The 15,781-nt window shown below is 35.5% G+C and overlaps 1 protein-coding gene across 2 annotated transcripts in view; it reads right to left on the bottom strand.

The window, feature by feature from the left end:
* Positions 1–15,781, bottom strand: part of LOC150097975 (vascular endothelial growth factor receptor 1-like) — a 354,137-nt gene that overhangs the window by 116,880 nt on the left and 221,476 nt on the right. For both annotated transcript variants that reach the window (XR_016549608.1, XM_090406574.1), the window contains exons 13-14: positions 12,625–12,775; positions 11,973–12,077 (exon numbers count right to left, since the gene is read on the bottom strand). Coding sequence is in view for 1 of the 2 variants with exons in the window: in XM_090406574.1 (XP_090262700.1) it covers positions 11,973–12,077; positions 12,625–12,775 (256 nt within the window). In the remaining variant the exon portion in view is untranslated. The remainder of the gene's footprint in view (positions 1–11,972; positions 12,078–12,624; positions 12,776–15,781) is intronic.

The following is a 15,781-nucleotide window of genomic DNA, read 5'->3' as shown; positions in this document are numbered from 1 at the left end:
TGAATGATGGCGAAAGTTGGATGCATGTTGGATCGAAAGTACTGAAACAAAGAACGATGAATGACAGTAAAAGTGAGAAGAATGATAACGAAAGTTGGACGCATGTTAGTCCGAAAGTACGGAAACAAAGCAAGATAAATGAGAGCGAAAGTGAGAAGAATCATAGTGAAAGTTGGATGTTTGTTGGACCGAAAGTATGGAAACAAAGAGGGATGAATGAGAGGGAAAGTGAGAAGAGAGGGTCGAGAGTTAGGAAGTTAGAAAGATTTAATGATAGAGAGAATGTGTTGCGAGATCCGGAAGGTGAATTGGATTGGATGAGGCAAGAAACGAAATGGATGCAAAATGAAATTAAGAGAATTCAGGTCAAAACTATTAAAATAAATCATGATGGCATGAAAGAGTTAACGAAAGATGGGCGAGCGGCATTGTATGGCGACTCCATTATTAAAGGTGTGCTAGAGGATAAAATGCACAAGGTATGTTTTCCAGGTGGTAAAATGAGTAGAGTGATTGAGGCATTGGATATGAGGTGGGAGCGAGCAAATGAGTTAATCGTATTAATTGGTACAAATGATTTGAGAGAGAACAAAGAGCATGTCAAAATGAATGTCAGGAAAGATAAAAGAGAATAGTGTGACAGGAAGCGTAGTCAGTGTGTCGCCTAGGTATGATTGTAGTGAAATGAGGCGGAGAGCAAGGATTATGAATGATATTCTGGCTGAAATGTGTGAGGAGATGGGAGTACAGTTTGTTAATGTGTGGAATGAGTTTGAGGGACGAAGTGAGCTGTATGGGAGCGATGGACTGCATTTGAGTGGTTATGGTGTGAGTCGCTTGGAGAGACTGCTGCTGGAAGGTAGAGAAGTGAATAGAGAGAATGAATCAGATCGAGAGGGGGAGTGATGTGGAAGAGCAGGAGAGTGAGACAGGAGAGATTGAAGAAGTGGAAATGAATGGGTAAGTGAGTGGTATGAGTATAGAAAAATGAGAGAATGGATGTGCAAGAGGATCAGGGAAACGGGGAGGCTCAGGGTGGACAAGGGTACACAGCGTGAGAAAGGTGGATGCTCCAAGAGGAGGTGAGAGCATGTGTAGGCAGGAAAGAAATGGGATGACCAGGGATCAAGAGGAAACAGATGGAATTGCAAAGGATTCTAAAATGAAGAAGCAGAAAGGGAAATGGCCCCAGTCCAGCATGCAGAGATCACATCGAGAGAGTGGTATCAGTGGAACTGGCTGTAGATCCAGAAATGAGCTGTTGTGTTTGTATGCAAATGCTAGAAGTATAAGAAACAAGGCGGATGAAATGGTTGCACTAATTGCGTCTGTGCACCCGAAGATTGTCGGAATAAGTGAGACGTGGTTGGATGAGGAAGACATCCTGAGAGGAATAGAATTCTTGTGTAGAGGCTTAAGTGCTGTGAGGACATTATGTTGGAGGTTTAATGGATTTTTTACAACACTCAAAAAGAATTAAAATAGAATTTCCTCTCCAATGGCTACAGCGAACACAGTATCAAAAAAAAAATAATCAATTCCTCCCCCATTCCATGTCCCTCTCGTCAACAAGAATTTAAAAATGCCATCACCATACCCTACATCCGTGGCACTTCGGAAAAAATAGCCAAGATACTAAAAAAGTATAACCTACACACAGCATATAAGCCCTACCGCAAACTGGCTACCCTTATCCGTTCTATGAAAGATCAGCTCCCTCCTCTCTCTCTGCCTAGAGTTTACAAAGTACCCTGTTCCTGTAAGCTTGCGTACTTTGGACAGACATGCAGATCAGCATCCATCTGCCTGGAGGAACACAAGTCGTACATCGTTAAACACAACTATGGCCATTCAGGCTTGGCTGACCATGTTTTGGACACCACCCACAGAGTATCATGGAAGAAAACATTTCAACTACTTAGGCACGATTTTTAGTGAAGATGGTAAATTAAATAAATATGGAAATAGACAACAGAATCAACAAAGCTGGTATGGTAGGAAGTCAACTGACTAAATTTATATGGAATAAGAGAGAAATTAGTCAAAACACTAAATTAGCTTTATACAAGAAAGTGTTCAAACCAATTTTAACTTATGGATCTGAGAGCTGGGTCAGAAGTAAAACACTTGACCAAAGACTAGAGACTGCAGATATGAGAGTCCTGAGAAAGATTAGGGGATGAACAGATGGCAATATCATATTAAAAAGGAGGATATTAAAAAAGAACTTGGCATTGTTAGCATCCAGGAATGTGTGTTAGTAGAGCTACTTTCTACTAACACATTCATTCAATAATTTAATATTAATGTTAAACAGAATGTGAGAGGAAAGATTAGCAAAACAAGTGTTCTCTGCCAGGTTGGCAGGAAAAAGACCCAGAGGAAGACCAAGATATAGGTGCATTGATACAATCTAAAGTGCCTTATAAGACAGAGATATAAGATCTGATAATGTTGGAGTCTTGATAGGTAACAGATTGATTTGCTAGGAAAATTGTAGATAGGAAGTTAGCAGTGATGTAAGTTTTTCATATAATACTATCATATCCTGTACACCTTTTGAGGATACATGTCAGGAATTTGATGATGAACAATGTCTCCATATCAGAGATGAAATATTAGCATGATTATTAAACCTTTTAATTATATTTCTGGACTCTATTTATTCCATGAAATCTGATTATTAGAGAACCTGAAAGGTGACTAGTGGTGTACCACAGGGCTTTGTAATTGGGGCACTGCTTTTTAATTTAGACATGAATAATATAGGAAATGGTTTAAGCAAAAAAATCCAGTTGTTTAATTACAACCCAAAATTGGGAAGAGTAATAGTTAATATTCTTGAAGAATATTCTTATTGAAGAATGAATTAAATATGCTTGTATTATGGGCAAAGTATAAATAATGTGCCTTGGGAATAAGACATCAATAAGCTTCATACTATATATATAGATCTCCCACTATGAGTTGTCTGACTCCACAGAGATGCCTGTATAATAATAATAATAAAATTGTACTACAGGAAACTGATGCACATATTGCTAAATTGGTCAAAACAGCTTATCAGAGAAAATACTTACTTAGATGTTGAAGAACATTCTGATAAGCAGCGATACAAGGCTGTTATTCCTATTTACAAGGTCACATTTCGATTATGGTAATCAGATCTGGATGCCTGGTTTTGTTAAGAATAGAAATGGTGGAGAAGATCCAGAGATGAGTGACTAAGATTGTGATTGGTCTATGTACTCCTCATGAGGATAAATTCAAAGTTCGTGGGTTACAAAAGTTAACTAATAGACAGAAAAGCATGATAGAAACTGCACTAGTGTGCACAGCTAAAGACAAACTACATTTTTACCTGTATATGAAAAAATTTTCATGACTACAGCCAAATATGAACATAAATTTATTGCCAGCATAAATAAATTAAACTAATAAATTACATTGCATAAAAATATGTTATAAATTTTGTAAAAAGTAAATTGAAATATGTTTTTGGCAAAATTTACAAATTTTCTAAGGACGTGATTAATCAACTAATGTATAGTGTTTACAGAAAACTATATGGAGAGACATTTCGGTATGGAACATGTCCACCCCAAACTGCGATGCAGCTCTCACATTGTACCATGCTTAACACAAAGTGATTCAGGAGTTCTTTAGGCAAATTGGCCTAAAGAACTTGTTTGTTTTTTGTTTGTTTCTATGGGGTTGAGATCTGGGCAGTGTGCTAGCACTTGATTCGATTAATATCCTCAGTCTCAAGAAGCATCTTCACTGCTTGTGTATGATGTGGCACTGTCACCCATAAAAATGCATTCTTCACCTACAGCACCACGGAACAACTTACTTTGGATCTTGGGTAATAATAATAATATCTCAAACTATAATTAGCAGTTTTATTTCTCAAAAAATTAATAATAATAATTTTTTGCATGCAAAAAGCAGATGAATACATTCAAATTATAATTATACACTGAATGAAATGGCTCACACTGTAACTGTGTTGAAATGGATGATCCTGAATGAAAACAGATATGTTTCTGATGAACTCAGGAATTCCATCTTTATAAACATCTCAAAAATTAGCTTGTGGTGGTTGAATGTAAAGCTTACAGACTAATAAGTATAACAGGCTATATAACTAATGGTGTAAATTATAATGGAAAGAATAAAATCAAAACAAATGAATTTCAATACCAAAATTATTATTATTATATAACACCTCCAAGGAGTCCAAGTGCTCATTGCAGGAGGGCACTCAACTCCACTCTGCTACAAACATCTCACTGTCTCTCACTACACACAACTATCACCTATTCCATCTACCACCCCATCACCAACAGTATTTGCCTGTAAATTGCATGTATTCTCATTGTGATTGGCCTGTATGCAGGATGAAAAACCGAGTTTCTTGGAGAAAAAAACCCTGCTACCTTCGTATGAGATCGACTAACTCACCTTTAACTTAAAAAAGGCCATATAAAGATTCCTCTCATCATAATGAGAATCAAACTCAGGTCTTTTCCAATCAAATTTGTTGTAGTTGAATTTTCCAGTGTTTTATGTCTAGAACAAGGGTCAGCAAGCTTTTTAGACCATTGACCCCTTCATGGAATCCTTGATCTCTCATCAACCCCCCCCCCCATCATTTTAAATAAATATTATCAATAATAAATTTCTCAATTTAAAAATAATAATTCCTTCCCTTTTACTTCATTATTGCTTCTCAATAAGAAATATTTAAAGAAATTTAAAGAAAATACTTAAAGAAATTTATAAAGAACATTAAAAATTTACTTACATTTTATTGATTTACTTGGAATGGTTACTGAGAAGGATGTATTTGATGAATAGTAGCCAATTGGCACATTGCATGTTTACTAGGTGTTACTCAAATCATTTTAGGTGTTTATTGACCCCTTTTGACCCTAGACATTTATCGATCCCTTGTACAGCCACATCGACTCCCAGGGGTCGATATCGACCACTTTGCCAACCCCTGGTCTAGAATGAGGATGGTTTGCGATATACAGACTGAAATATCCAAAATTTGACAATATATTTTTAGTAAAATCTTAAATGTGATTATATGTTGTTTTATTTCCCACAGTAATCTCTCTCTCTCTCTGTTGAAATATATGTGGACTTACTCTTTTAAGATTCTAATTTCTCGTAATGAAATATCTCAGAACTGATGTATGCAGTCAAAAGTGAGTCAGTAGCTCTTTTATTTATGTTTTATTAATATATTATACTCCAAAAATTTCTTTCATATTTCATATGTTCAATATAAATTACATGAAGCAGGATTTAGTTTTAATTAACTTAAAACTCATTACTTTGCCTTGTGGGGGGGATTACTCTATTGCATTTGCCACTGCATGTAAAACTTTAAATGGTTAACTAGTAAAATTAAAAATTGAATTCTGAGTTTACAGAACTTTTTATTTATACACAAAATTAAGTTATGCAACTAAAAAAATAAATAAATAAATAAAAACTTAAAGTTATGTTGCAAAAGTTTACAACACTGAGTACTGACATCTACTATTGTTTACAGTAATATCTAATAAACCAAATCCTCCTAGATGAGTCTTTGACTCCATGAGGTGTTAGGATAATAATAATCTAATAAACGAAATAATTAGTGTTCCAGTTAAGTGTTTACACAGTATTATCTTCTTTTCTTTTTTTGTGCACAGATATTTCTTTAGGTTCAGGTACTTTAATTGCAGGTAAAGAAGCTTTGATACTAAGGATCCATTTGTATTGAAAATGGAACATACACTGTCTACATCTGCTTCTTCTTCTGGAAGAATGGTTACTATATTCTCTCACCACTCGGGTCCTTTTCATGTTTAGCATTTAGAGTGAAAGTGCAATCATGTACAGTAACTTTAACATTTTTGGGTACCTCAAAACGAAAATTCTGATTGGCACATTTCGAGAATGAAACCATATGAATGGAGAAAAGAGTCTTGACCCACCAAATGGCTTTACACAATCAAAATCATCCAAACAATGCTTAAATTCTCTAACTGCTTCTTGCATTTGACATTCAACAAATTCCATAGCAGAAACTATATTTGAGAAAGGATCCCTTCTTCCCCATGAATACAGTCAATTCAGAACAAGAAGTTATGCAAGAGAAAAACTTGGCAAGAAGACATTTACTTATCTTTGTTTTATAGATTAAAAACAAGCATTTGATATTGTCCATCATAAGAAATTAATAAAACATTAATAAGAACAGAGACAGGAATAACATAAGGCTCATATTAACAAACAGCTACCAGAAACTTTCCAATACAGAAAGGTGTGAGACAGAGAGATATGTGTGTGTGCTCTCTCTCTCTCTCTCTCTTTCCTTCTATTTGATCACTGAAGTGAAGAAATTTTTTGAAGCATTGTAGAACTCGAAGAAGCAAAATTTGAAGGAAGAATTTAATTTAGCCTTGCTAATAATTTATATTCTTGATTAATCTTTTATCTAAAGATTTATCTATAAGCAAAGTTAGTGTATGAAGCATCTTCACAACTAGGCTACTTGTGGTGGTGGTGGTTCAGTGTAGTTGGTGTATTAAATGTGGACATGGAGAGTTGTAGAGTTGGTGCCTCCCTCGATGAGTCTTTGGATCCATCTCATGACACCTCCAAGGAGTCCAAAGACTCCTTGAGGTGTTACAAAATAATAATAATAATAATAATAATAATGATGATAATAATAATAGGATAAGACCTGCACATTAATTGCCACAGTATCCACAATGCGAAGCATATATCCTTTCAGACATGTACAATGCTATGCATTATGGGATGGGCCACTATCCAGAGCAGTTTGATCTTTATTGAAGGTGCACTATAGAATACCTGGAGTTGAATTATCGCTGATCATTAAGGGCCAAATTCCAGAGAGAGAGAGAGAGAGGCTATTCCATTGCACACTCAGTTCAGCTGATCTCTGCCACTTTCCCAAACTGGGATAGATGGAGTGTGGAATTTTCTCTTCCGTAGCACAATTGGAAGAATGACGGTATATCACCATTCAATTGGAAAAGGCCTAAGTTTGATTCTCATCGTGATGAGAGGAATCTTTATATTTATTTTTTTCATTTGAAGGTGAGTTAGCCAATCTCATATGGATAAAGCAGGGTTTTTTCTCCCAGAAATTTGGGTTTTGAATCCTGCATACAGACAAATCAGACTTGAGAACACATGCAATTTACAGACAAAAAATACTAGTGGTGGTGGTGGTGGACAGTAGATGGGGTTGGTGTACATAATGATGGTAGTGGCAGTTCGCTGTAGTTGGTGGATTAAGTGGTAGATAAAGAGTTGCAGAGCAGGCACCCTTTCTCAACGAGTTTTTGGACTCCTTGGAGGTGTCACGTAATAATAATAATAATAATAATGCAATTAATGTGAAGTCATTAACCTCTATATACAAATAGCTTAGCTGTGAAGATAATTTACATACAAACTTTGTTTGCTTACACTAAAGGATTAAATGAAAATATAATTTCTTAGGAAGTTTAATTTAAAGGATAACCAAGTGAAAAAAAAACTTTCTATAGGAGGAAGAAATATAAATAATCTTTGATATGCAAATGATTCTGTAATACATGCTGAGGGAGAAGAAGATTTGCAATAATTAACAATTAACAGAGCAAATAAATATATAAAGTAAAAAATATGTATTATATTAGATTCCATTAACAACAAAAAATCACAGTCAACAGAGAAAAATACACCCCAAAGTTAAAAATCAAAGTGAAAAAAGAAATTATAGAACAGGTAAAATCCAGTACTAAAATAAATGACATCTAATTAGAAATGATGATAGATTCAGAAGAGGAGCTACAAAATCAACCATTAAGTACTACAAGAATGTGCAAGTGAACTGTTATTGCCTCTGACAAAGTTGTTTAATCTATGTCTCAGCTCTGGCAAGGCTACAAGGGTGTGGAAAAATTGTAAAATGGTTCCATTAAATAAAGTTGGCTCCAAGACAGAAGCAAATAAATATATAAATACTAGCAAATTACAGAACAATTGGTATTTCTGGAGTGGTAGTTAAAATATTGGAAAAGTTGGTTATAAGTAAAATTCAGGAATGGGTGGATAGGAATATGATACTCTATAGGGGAAAGCAAGGCTTTGTAAAAGGTAGGTCCTGCCTCAGTCATTTATCCATATTTTATAATAACAGCAGAATTGGATAAAGGAAATGCCTACACCATGATACTGCTGGACTTTGCAAAGGCATTTGATAGAATAAAGCATGAAAAACTATTACATAAGTTGGAGAAAATGAGAATGGATGAGGCTTGTGACATGGATAAGGGTGTAGCTGATAGATGGACATCAGAGGGTGGTGTATGGTGCAGTGGTATCAAGATGAATAAAGGTGACTATCAAATCTTATGATATAGCATAAGATTTGGAGGGGAACATTCAGTTGTTTGCTGATAATGATGCAAAACTAGGGAGGGTAATAGTTGATAAAGGTTGTATATACATTTTACAGGATGATTTAAATAAATTGGCAGTTAGCAGAGGACAATGGTTGTCAATGCAATGTTGCAAAGTGTAAGGTAATACACTTCAGACTGAAAGGTAACACACTTTGTATCATATTGATGGTGCTAGTTTATAGGAAATTGATGAGGTTAGGGATCAAGGGATAATAGTGGATAGAGATTTGAATTCAGAGGACAAACATACTGCAAGAGTTGGCAAAACAGCTCAGAGGATTACCTGAATGTTGAAGAACATCTTGACAAGTAAAGACAGGGAGGTTATTATCGCTCTTTATAAGGCTATAATTTGGCCACATTGTTGACTGTGCACAGATTTGGTCATTTGTGTTTCTTGGGGATCAGGAAGTGGTGGAAAGGATTCAGAGACGAGTGGCCAAGCTGATGACATGTCTACGGAATGTTCCCTATGACAATAGATTGAGGGTGTGGGTTGTAGAGTTTTGCTGACAGGCAGAGGAGAGGAGGATAGGATACAAAAAGTTACCAAAGGAATTCTATAAGATTGACACAAGAAATTTTTCAATATATGGGGAGTAGGGGGGAAATGAGGGGTCACACTTGGAAGTTGTCTAAGAGTGTGGTTAGTAAAGGTGTGAAGACTAGGTCTTTACTTGGAGAGTGCGAGATGAGTGGATCTGTCCTCTCCAGCACCTCCTGATCCCCTGCCTTTCTTGGTAATCGGGAGGTGGTGGAGATGATTCAGAGACGAGTGATGGGTCATACATGGAAGTTGTCTAAGAGTGTGATTAGTAAGGGTGTTCGGACTAGGTTCTTTACTTGGAAAGTGGTAAATGAGTGGAATGGATTGCCAGAGGTGGTTGTGAGTGACCTAACAGTGAATACCAATTATATATTTGGTTTAATCCTTTATCCAAGTGTAAGCAAACAAAGCATGCACCTGAAGTATTTTCAGGACTGGAGCAACTCATGGCAAAGGTGGTATAAGTATAACTTCTCATCACTTGCCTTAGTATCCCATAATGCAAAGCACATCTCCTTGCAGACATGTATAATGCTATGCATTATACATGTAAAGTTATGTACTCTACAACTTACAAACCTTAGGTAAAGCACTATATGACCTGAGAACTTCCAGTTGTGATGAATCATCACATTCCTCAGTATTATGTGTGTGATGATATGTTTCTAATGCTGATGCACTGGTATATATGTGAACTATTGCAAATGCAGCAACAAACTAATAATGTCATCCTCAGATAAGCTTAACATGAGCTTTGAGGAGGCAATTGCATTATACTTCATCCAGAAGCACCAAGTATTAAAATGAAAATGATTTATTTCCATTTTTCATTTTCATTTCATGTTTAAAAATGCAAAACACATTATTAATATAATTATTATTTATACATATATATTTATACAAAAATATTTACTTAACATTTTGCACTGTCTTAGTTAGTAAACAGGAAATGTAACAGTAATGTCTTAATTATATATTTGTAAATACTCTGTATATAGGATGATGGTAATAAACTTTGTTAACTTGTCAATAATTATTATTATTCTGGACCTCCACTAAATCAAAAAAAAAACATCATGGGAGGTCTGTCTTATACAACACACAAGGTCTATCATGTCATTCCTTGAACTCATTCACTGTCTGCACTCTCACCACCCTCTCACATACAATGCTTTTCATGCTGCTATCAATCTGCAGGCAAACAGCCTCTTACCTCCTTTTGTAACTTCCAAGGATAATTCCTTCCTATTGTTTTACCATATGAAAAACTGTCCTGTTGTTAATCCAGTAAATATCTCTCAATAGCTTAAACGTCTTCATCATCTATATAACACACTCTGCACTTCGCATACTATCATTCTATTCTCATAACTAACATTGTACATTCCTGATATAATTTGTTACCTGCTCTGTACCCTCTCCAAGATTGCTTTGTCTCATTCAGATCCCGATGACCAGATCTGAGCACAAATTTAATCCAGAGGTAATCTAATCAGGGATTTACACAATAGAGCCACCACCATTTTACTTCTTCTGGTTAGTGTCCTTTTCAATACTGCAGCAATCTTCTGGATTGCCTTCACAACCTTTTCCCCATGTCCTCTGAATTTCATATTTCTATCTATAATCATCCCAAGATCCCTTGCTTCCTTCACTTCTTCCAGTATGACTCCACCAAGTGAGTATGAAGTGAGATTCAAATCCTCTTAAAAGAGCCACATCAGTACTATTAGTAATAGCCCTCCTAAGCTTCACATCATCTACAAACAACTCAATATCCCATTGTAATCCAGCGACAATATCATTGATATAAAGACTGAAGAATAACAGTCCCTTCCTAGTCCCTAATACTGCTCCACCATATACAACTCTCTGATATCTTTCAGAAAGTCAATACCATCCCATCTGATTTTCAAGCACGAAATTTTTACTAAATCATTATTTTATGGCCTAGATGGCTGAATAGTTGATGTATCTGTTCTCCAACCAACAGGATGCAGGTTCAAATCCTGCTATAGTCATGAGAGATATCCTTAGGTGAGGGATGAATTTCATCACCTGGTGTAATACCACAGCCCTGCTTATTGGAGTCTTGTGGCTTACAAAAGTTCCATGTTTGGTCTCTGAAGCAGGGATTCTGCAGTTAGTAAAAAATAAGCAAAAATAAAATAAAATAATGAAAAATTATAAAAATATGTTGCAGCAATCCTCTGAGATGTGTTCACAACTTCTTCCAGTGTAAGCAAGTAGGAAGCAACCCATTTGTAGATCCCAAATTTCAAAACCTTAGATTCAGTTGCTTTAAACAGAAATCCAAATTCATTTGCCCAACTTTCCAGCTTATTCAAATCCTCTTGAAGAGCCAAAACATCAGCACTATTACTAATAAACCTCCCAAGTTTCACATCATCTACAAACAACTAAATATTTCTCTGCAATCCCATTACAACATTGGCATAAAAAAATGAACAGTAATGGTCCTGGTATTGAACTGTGTGGAATTCCACTTGTAATCTTCCTACTGTTTGATACTGTTCTCCCACATGTAACACTCTGATATCTATCAGAAAGCCAATTACCAATCCAAGACATTAACCTGATATCTCAACTCAAATCATAATGAATGTACAAGAACAAGTCAACAAGTTTACATCTCATAGATGCTATAGCATCTATAAAATAAACTGTAGAAACTTATGAATTTATACAGACATTTTAATATTATTTTATAGGATATATTTTTATGTATATCAGAAATCCTAGTGGGATTCTCCAACTATCCTTGCAAGACAAGCCAATGCTAAATAGGTGTTATTTTATGATCAAAACAGTTTCTTTCTGAAGTGGAACAAACTATTTATTTTCTGATTTGTTTCGGAAATTTACATTCATATGAGCCTACTGAGCCTGATAACAATAAGCAGTTAATCAAAAACAATAATTACCTTTTAACATCTTTACTGCAACAGTTGTAGAGGTCTCTGAATCATATAAACCAACAGCTTCTGCCTTTACAACTCTCCCAAAGGCTCCTTGCCCAAGAGTTTTACCTAGAGATAAACATTTATGGAATTATATATATGAAACATTCACTCTACATGTCTAAAGTCATATACAAACACATGCATATATCCTCATCATTTGAAACACAAGAATATATTTTTACTTGGAGAATGTTGAATGGAAGAAAGGGTGTGGGCTTCCTAAATGAGTCTTCAGACTCTACGGAGATGTTTCTTTAATAATAATAATTATTATACAAAGCTCAGATTACATCATCCATATCTAGACTTTCGTGGATTCTGATCACTAAGTTCTGAGATGCAGTGATACTAGAGAAGAGTGACTAATAACAAGGGTGTGGAATATTGGCTATGAAAACAGACTGAAAAACTGATGTTTTTAGATAGAATTATTCTTGCAAATTTCTTTTTTTTTCTTCAAAAATAGACTATCTGTTCTTTTGTAGAAAATCATCAAAACAACTTCTCTTAAACAAAGAATTAAAACAAAAAAATTCTTGCAACAAATTCAATAACATGTCTTTATTTCAATTTACAAATAACACCCACACACAAAAACTTGATTTCAGCTTACCAAGTTTCAGACGGTCTTTGGAAAACTCCCATCGGTGATCATATGGTAAAAGTTCTGCTTGGCTATCCAATGGCATATCGGCATTAAACATTTCTATTGCTCCTTGGTCAAACAAAATATGGTTAAAAAATTCCAGCTCCTGATTCGTTTTCTAAATGAACAAATCATTAATCATTTATGCAATACATAAAATTCTATTTATCATGTACATGAAAAAATAAAAACCTCTCAATTATTCATAGTAAGGAACTGATATCTAATAAATTTTTATGCCAAGTAATTTAGCAAGTATTAGCTTAGTATGACTTTCCAAACTGAGCCCCTCTCCCACAATATTTGATGGGAATTACTTTTTTTTTAATGTAAATGATTAAAATTATACAATGCCATTTAAATAGTTTAAGTTTTCCTATCCAGTGAAAATGAAGTAAGTTTCATCCAAATATCATACAAAATTGAAAACGACATAAGAGACCATTTCACTCTTAAATTAATACAATAATACACATTCCATACCTGAAGTTTAATTTTCTGTAACCCAATTACCCAAACAGTGAACTCAAGTTCCTGGGTGACTACAAGTTAGTAAGGGGATGTTATAGAATCATTGCTGAAGAAGTTCTACAGAAAATAGCGGGAGATCAGGGGAGAACCAGAGGTCATCCCTGGAAACTGTATAAAGAGGGTGTGAGTAGGGGAGTGAGAAGCAGGTTTTTTTCATGCAGAATTGTGAATGATTGGAATGCCTTCAATGAGAGTGTGGTGTCTGCAGAGAATTTGAGTGTATTTAAAGCACAGTATGATGAGCTGTGTGTATGATAAAAGGACCTCCCAGATGAATCTTTGACTCCGTGGGGGTCTTCGGTAATAATAATAATATTCACAACTAGAACTAGTTTCCCCTTTTCCAATGACTGAGCTGGAAGAGATATGACAGCATTTGCTATAAGCAATGATCTATTTCAAGTCATCCATCTGGCAGATAAACTCTTCCACTATCCAAGTACCCTTGATCTTTTTCTTAACCACTTCTCTATCTAGGTATATTACAGAAGTCAACCTCTTCTTAGTAACTCATGCAGATTTGCAGAATATTAGACCTCCAATATGCTGCAAATTTCCTCTATAGCACAATGCTCTTCCCTCAAGCACTCCTAATTTTCTTTCCTTTAGCATTACAAGGGTGCCAAGTGGAATGACCTCTGGGACGTGTGATCTTTCTTTCTATAATCATTCTCCAAATCCAAACACCTAATCTGAGGAAGTCACAAAAATTTAGCTCACTGGAGTGAAGGCCTCTACTCTGCACTTCATCCAAAATTCCCTCTTTCCAAACCACCACCATTTAACAGACAAACCTGCAGAAAAAATTCAGCATATTACATGGCATGTGACAAGAATTTCAGCTACTATTCGTCTATACTGAAGCATGCAATTAATGCAAAATGACCATGAACAAATAACAAATCTGACTCTGAAAGGGTCAAGAGCAGAATATTTATCTCTGGTGCAAATGACAGTCATACCTTCTGGTCTCTTGTAAAGATCATCAGGCTTTCATACCTCACTCTCTCTCTCTCTCTCTCTCTCTCTCATCCAGATGAACCATTATAGCACCTAAAGATAATGATCTCCTGACATCGTTCATCTCTTTCACAGATGACTAAGTCTCATAGGTGTACCATATGCTTCTATGGTCCCCTATAAAAAAAAATAAAAATAAGGCATTTAAAGAATCATAAATAACCTACATACCAAAGATTCTTCCAGTCCGAATGGAACTTCCACAGCTGTGCTGTGCCCCTGAAGTTATGTTCCAAATGATCTACATCATCTCTACACTTCTACAGTCAGCTCAAATCTATCCCAAAACATGAAAGCAAGCATTCAGCACATTCCAAAAAAGAAAAGATAAAAAAAGTTTGCTGTCAAACCTCTGCTCTAACCTCAGTTCTCACCAAAATAATAATAATTATTATTACTATTATTATATACGTATCTCTAAGGAGTTACAAAAACTCATCCTGAGAGACCCATTAATTCACACACTAGCCATTATTCATACAATACCTATCATACCTAGTCTTAAACTCATTCACTGGCAAATCACTCACAACCACCTCTGGCAACCAATTCGCCTTCCTCCAAACAAAAAATGCAGCCCTAACACCTTTACTAACCACATTCTTACACAATTTCCACAGATGATCCCTCATTCTCATCCTTCCTGCCATGTACTGAAAAGAGTCTTCAGTGTTAATCCCATAAAACCCCTTTAATAACTATATGCTTCTATCATGCACCCCTCTTTTTCACTTATCAGCAAGTTTTGGAAGCATACAGACCTTCAATACTAATTCCATAGACCTGTCACACACACTGGATCCTCTACACCAGTTCTTCATCCCCATGGATGAAGTGGTGGAGTCAATGAATAATTCAATAAATAGGTGTAAAGGCGAGGCTAACAGGATAAAATATATGGTGCAGTGTTGCTACAAACCTTGTGGTTCAGTTGCTGGGGATGATGACATGTATTGCCAATTTACCCTGTTGAGTGCTAAGAGGGCAACTATTATGAGTGACTTAAATTATTCAAATATTCATTGAGCAGAAAAGAAATCTCATGGGAAGAATGAAGGGGAATTTACGAAGAAAGAGCTGTTGCAAAACAACTCTTTCAAGCACCATGTGAAAGTAGGAACCTGAGGTCAAAGAGTGGTAGATTTGATCAATGTGTTAGAAGGGGAGGTCTCAGTTAAGAATGTGAATATTTTGCCACACTTGGTGACAGTGTCAAATGTTCATTAATATCCTATTGTCATTACTTTAACATTTACAGCTTGAAATATCCTTGAAAATGTCAAAGAAAATTAATCTCTCCTTCCCCTATTTTCTTTCAATTTATATTTTAAACTAAAAATATAATGGAGAACGTTATCAACAGTCAGCTTCTACACTACTTAGAGAAACAATTTAATCAATTAACACATGTAGATTTATTGCAAACCCTCTGCTCTCACCAAGTCCTCACCAAAATAATGGAGAAGGTTATCAACAGCCAACTTTTTCACTACTTAGAGATCCAATTTAATCAATGATCAATGATCATATGTGTGGACTCTGCCAATCTAGATACACAGCGGATATCATCACA

This window comes from Typopeltis vanoorti, chromosome 16 (assembly GCF_054136105.1).
Source record: "Typopeltis vanoorti isolate ZY-2024b chromosome 16, IOZ_Tvanoo_1.0, whole genome shotgun sequence".
Lineage (NCBI taxonomy): Eukaryota > Metazoa > Arthropoda > Arachnida > Uropygi > Thelyphonidae > Typopeltis > Typopeltis vanoorti.
This window is presented reverse-complemented; position numbering and strand designations above follow the sequence as displayed.